Source organism: Vigna unguiculata, chromosome 6 (genome assembly GCF_004118075.2).
Source record: "Vigna unguiculata cultivar IT97K-499-35 chromosome 6, ASM411807v1, whole genome shotgun sequence".
Classification (NCBI taxonomy): domain Eukaryota; kingdom Viridiplantae; phylum Streptophyta; class Magnoliopsida; order Fabales; family Fabaceae; genus Vigna; species Vigna unguiculata.
In genome coordinates, this window is record NC_040284.1 from 18,476,912 (window position 1) to 18,482,911 (window position 6,000).

Sequence of the window (6,000 nt, forward strand, 5' to 3'; positions counted from 1 at the left end):
TTAAATATGTTTTTGTTACCTCAAGTTTTAGTGAATTTTGAAATTAGTCCATCTTTAAAATTTTATATTAATTTAGTATTTTATCTTTAAAAATGCATGAATTTAGTCCTTCTTACAAAATTTTATTAAATTTATTTGACATTTTAAACGCATTTTATGATAATATTTGAGTTAACATTAAAGCGAAGATGTATCAAACGGTGTAAACAATTCAAATACTATCATGAAATGCACTTGAAACGTCATATAAACTTAACAAAATTTGGTTAAAAAGACTAAATTTACGTATTTTTAAATATGAATGACTAAATTAATCGAAAGTTTTGAAAAAAAACTAATTTTAAATTTCATTAAAACTTCAGGAAAAAAAAAACATATTTAATCCTTAATAATATAACATCTGAAAATAAATGTATAAAGGTTATGATAATAAAAAAGATACTTTAGATGTGGTTGAATTTTATGGTATAGAAGTCAAATGATTATAAAAAAATGTTTAGCGAAAAAAGAAGGGTTATAATATCGGCTGCAGAGGGTATGTACACATGCGAGCTCACCGCACCCGAGGTCATAAGGGTGTTTTCCATTGTCTTTATGATGCGGAGTTGCTGAGGTCGGTCGTTGGTCCTGTGGCTGCATCGATTCGATTGAGGTGATGATGGTTTGGTGCATGACGATCATGCATTTTTGGAAGAGTTCAGCCGTGGATAACGTTGCCTTGTTATCCAAGGTCAAAAGGTTTTCATCCAAGAATACGAGAAACTTTACCTAGGGAAAGGGAAACAAGCTTTGGAGTTCGAGAAGGTTGACTTGGTGAAGGACAAGAATGTTCTCAAAGAGAAGGCAATTGAGAAATCCCGAGTCGTATATGAAAATCAGAAGAGGGTTGCGTATCTAGCTATAGAGGTGCTTTCTCTACGTGAGAAGTTACGAATTGGTGCCCAATCTCTCCGTGAATTCTCTATCCATGAATTCTCTATCAAAAGACCACTTGCTTAAGAAAATCTTCCTTTTCCCATTATAATGAACAAGACATCAATGTTATTTAGAAAACTTAATAGTTTTATAGTTTGATATCACAAAAGAAATATATTCTCTTTTAACGCATTTATACACATTTATACTAGCTGCAGGTTCTCGAACATACTGTCAAGCGAGAAAAGTAGTTTACTGAAAATGAAAGACAAAAACTCTGAAAAGCATACACGGTTTTCTATAAACTTTTATTAATTGGAACAACAACCTCTGACAAACACAATTAACGTTGTTTAATCTCATCACCTTTGCTGGATTATGATATCACTACTTGTATATTTATTACGGCAAATTAGAAAAAAAAAAAAGAAAAAAGCAACAACTTGCTTCTAAAACATTTAAGAAAGACAAGCACACTCAAAGTCTTCGCCTCAGCATAGAAAATTCATGAGATCTGTGTGAAAACTGGCATTTAAAAACAATATACGGTATCGATATGACATAGAGAAAGACCATGTATTAGGGACAAAATGAAAACCGAGTCAAATTAATCATGCTGGTTTTAATTTGTATATAATTTTAATATTTTATTGTAATGGTTGATTATCGCATGCTTGCTTGATTATAAAAGGACAATACCGAAAAATAAAAGATATTATCATGAATTGCGAATTGTTTAGCCAGTTAATTGTTGGCTATAGTGTCGAAGAACATAAAGTTCTAAAGTTGCCGCTGACAGAGCGTAAGAGAGAAAAAGAGAGCTAGACTAAAATGGCAGAAAGTGTAGTGTCTTTTGCAAGTCAGCATGTGCTTCCAAAATTTCTGGAAGCTGTAAAAATGCTGAGAGATCTCCCAAAAGAAGTTGCAGAAGTTACAGATGAACTAGAAAGCTTTCAAGACTTCATCCGAGATGCAAATAAAGTGGCTGAAGCTGAAGAAGATATCAATAGACGCGATAGAATAAGAAAAAGGTTGATGAGGCTGAGAGAAGCGGCTTTTCGCATGGAAGATGTAATCGATGATTATGTGATATGTGACGAAAAACAACCTGAAGATGATCCTCGATGTGCAGCTTTACTCAGTGAGGCTATTGAGTTTATTAAAACTCAGATCCTTCGCCTTCAAATAGCGTATCAGATTCAGGATGTTAAGTCACTTGTTCGAGCCGAAAGAGATGGCTTCCAAAACCATTTTCCTATAGAACCAAGATTACACAGTTGTATAGGAAATGAACATTTCACATGGCATAAACTTCGAATGGATCCTCTTTTTATTCAGAAGGATGAGGTTGTTGGCCTTGATGGCCCTATACAAACACTGAAAAAGTGGTTGACAGAGGGTAGAGAAGAACGCACTGTCATCTCTGTTGTAGGAATGGCAGGATTGGGAAAAACCACTCTTTCTAAGCAAGTCTTTGACAGGGTACACACAGACTTTGAGTGTCATGCATTGATCACAGTGTCTCGGTCCTATACTGTTGAAGGGTTGCTGAGGGATTTGACGAACAAGCTTTGTAAAGAAAGACTGGAGGATCCTCCTCGAGATGTTGCAACTATGAATCAAATGTCACTGATAGAAGAAGTCAGAAATCGTTTGAACAATAAGAGGTATGTTGTCTTGTTTGATGACGTATGGAATAAAACATTTTGGGATGACATTGAATTGGCTCTGATCGACAATAAAAATGGAAGTAGGATATTAATCACTACCCGGGATGAGAAGGTCGTGGATTTATGTAAGAAATGTTTATTTTTTGAGGTACATAAGCTACAACCATTAAGTAAAGAAAAATCACTGGAGTTGTTATGTAAGAAGGCATTTGGGTATGGTTTTGATGGAAGCTGTCCAAAAGATTATGAAGAAGTAGGTCTGGAAATTGTTAGAAAGTGTGAGTGCTTACCTTTATCAATTGTGGCCATCGGTAGTCTTTTAAACAGAAAATGTAAAAGTCCATCTGAATGGGGCCTGTTTAGTCAAAATCTAAGTTTAGAGTTGGAGAGCAATTCCGAGTTAGACAGTGTAAAAAAAATTTTAGGCTTGAGTTACGATGATTTGCCACAGAATCTGAGGTCATGTTTATTGTATTTCGGAATGTATCCAGAAAATTACGAAGTTAAATGTGATAGATTAATTCAGATGTGGATAGCTGAAGGGTTTGTCAAACATGAAAGTGGAAGAAATTTAGAAGAAGTTGCACAACAACAATTAATAGAGTTGATTAGTAGAAGTTTGGTGCTAGTATCATCATTTACCATAGATAACAGAGCAAAATTATGTCGTGTTCATGACTCAATACATGAAATGATCCGTGGAAAAACTAAGAATACAGGGTTCTGTGAGTATATTGATGTGAATAATCACTTGGAGTCAAGTGGTCCCATTCGACGCTTAACAATAGCAACAAGTTCCAATGATTTAAGTGGAACTATAGAAGGATCACATCATATTCGGTCAATTATAATTTTCGGGAGGAGGGAAGTCTTATCTGAACAATTCACCAGCCACTTGCTTTCAAAATACACGCGGTTGAAGGTACTTGATTTTGGATATGCTCCATTATATGATGTTCCTGAAAATTTGGGGAGTTTAATTCACTTAAAGTATCTAAGCTTCTGGAGTACATTCATAAGAAGCCTTCCGAAATCCATTGGTAAGCTGCAGAACTTGGAGACCTTAGATGTACGAGCAAACAGGGAGATTGAGGTACCAAAGGAGATTACGAAGCTTAGAAAACTACGTTGTCTTTTGGGTAACCGAATGTCTGCCATTGCAGTGAAGGATAGTATTGGAAGCATGACATCCCTCCAAATGATGCATATATTGATAGATCCAGATGGAGTGGTGATTAGAGAGCTTGGAAAGCTAAAGCAATTGAGGGATATGAGACTTTCTAATGTTATGGGACATCATTCTGATACTCTTTCTTCCTCAATAAACCAGATGCAACTCTTGGAGCGACTAGATATCTTCGTACAACACTTGAGTGAACCAATTGACTTGCACATTACATCATCCTTGTCTAAACTGAGGAAGCTTCACCTGTATGCCAATTTAAAAGAATTCCCAAATTGGATTCCGCGACTCCAAAATCTTGTGAAATTGTCTTTGGTTCAGTCCAGGCTAACTAACATTCCATTGATATCTATAGGAAATATGGCAAATTTGTTGATCCTCTCTTTCGGCTCCACTTCGTACGAAGGAGAAACTTTGCATTTTGAAAATGGAGGATTTCAGAAACTAAAGGAACTAGAGCTCCAACGTTTGCATCAATTGAGCTCCATTTTTATTGATAGCGGAGCACTGCAATCTTTGGAAAAGCTTCAGATAATGAATATTCCAGAACTGAAGGCAGTACCCTCTGGCATTCAAAACTTAAAGAAACTCCAAGTTCTCGACATCTTATATATGCCAACTGAGTTTCTGCAGAGGATTGACCCCAATGGAGGAGAAGATTATTTCATGATCAAACATGTGCCCCATCTACATTTTGTCACCAAAAATCGTGCTTTTCTGTTGGCCGAGAGAGCAGCTAATATTCTTTGTGGGGTTATAGAGGTGTGGTCCGTATCCTTATTCTTTATTCTATAGTTTTATATCATAAAAAGCTTATTTTCTAATCTGAGTTTTAGTTTATGTTCATATCAGCTCTATTCCTTTTCATCAGACTAAACTGAATTGAAGTGATGCTTGTAAGGACTGAACAAAAATCTTTATAATTATAAAGAATAAATGTTAATATGTCTGCAACTATAGGAACTGAGGTAGAAATTAAACATGTTGTATATCTAATCAGGTCCTCACATTTTTTATAATGGAAAAGTTGTTCTATTTGTCCCTTCTATTTGTCCCTCACATAAAAATGTCACTTCATTTTGTTTTATTAGTAAGAAATTCAAGTATGGAGTTAGGAGTCTGCATTTAGCGTAGATGAGTGAGATAAGCAATATACAAGAAGGTGGTGTCAGGTCTTCGTGGCTCGGGATTCATCGGATCAAGATTTCCCAGGTTTAATATACACTCTCCCTGGTATGTTCACTACTCGAGGAACCCAACATTGTTGAAAGTAAATATTTAAAAATTTTAGTTTTGTAAGTACATATGCAAGTGATGTTGCATATTGCTTTTGGGATGGTCTTTGGACATGCATGGAGAAGTTTGTCTCTGTTCTGAATTTTAGTATTTTGATGGGAGTACTGTTTCCTGTCCAATTTGTTTGATTATCTTAAATATGTTGTGGAGTGTTAAAATTTAAAAAGAAGTAGTTGATTTATGTTTATAAATGAGTCATCGGTACACCAAAAAAGTTTCAGAAATTTTCATGACGACTATGTTGGAAGAATTTTCACATACCACAATGTTCATTCTTGGCATTTCTAGTGAGAATGTTTCTATCGTGGATCGATTCATTTGTGTGTGAAGATCATAAAGATCAAATTGTGTGAAAATGTTAATGGTGCCATTTAAGTTAAAATCTGGAGAAGTATTAATGTCCTTTGAAGTTCTGGGTAACGGTTAACATATATGGTTTTTCATTCATTCGGATGAATATCTCTGTTATTTTCCCAAGTGAAAAAATAAATGATTCTTAAATGATGTTTATGTTAGCAATAGTCCAAGTTTGAATCAAAAAGTTTCACATTGAAAATAATAGACCAAGTTATAAGAACCATAATCTCTCAATGATTATAACTATAATCCATATATAACAAAAACATATGAAAGAATATATAACCCAACAGTTTCTTTCCTTTTTAATCTTTGCATGGATTTATTTTTGGTCTCTATTCATTTCAACATAACAAAGAAAACGAACAACTTGAGGAGGATTAAGAAGCACATATATCTTTCTAAAATTATTTATAACTATGTTGTGTCATAAACAAATTGACTCATATGAGTGTGGTTACTATATGTAATTGATACCAATCATTGTATGTGATCATATTACAAGTAATTGGAAAACGATAATAATTATTGATTCAAATGCTTTGCAATTTTGTCTTTTTATATATTAGTTGAAATTAT

At 34.3% G+C, this 6,000-nt stretch overlaps 1 protein-coding gene across 1 annotated transcript; it reads left to right on the plus strand.

Annotated features, from left to right (window-relative positions):
* Nucleotides 1–1,649: 1,649 nt before the first annotated feature.
* On the plus strand, nt 1,650–5,288 carry LOC114186864 (disease resistance protein RPM1-like). The gene is made up of 2 exons (XM_028074907.1): nt 1,650–4,530; nt 4,860–5,288. Exons 1-2 carry the CDS (start codon nt 1,747–1,749, stop codon nt 4,860–4,862), a joined length of 2,787 nt encoding a protein of 928 aa, XP_027930708.1. The 5' UTR covers nt 1,650–1,746; the 3' UTR covers nt 4,863–5,288.
* Nucleotides 5,289–6,000: the final 712 nt, after the last annotated feature.

Bases quoted from the DNA above. Each gene is read 5' to 3' on its own strand.
- LOC114186864 (XM_028074907.1), top strand. From the start codon at position 1,747: ATGGCAGAAAGTGTAGTGTCTTTTGCAAGTCAGCATGTGCTTCCAAAA.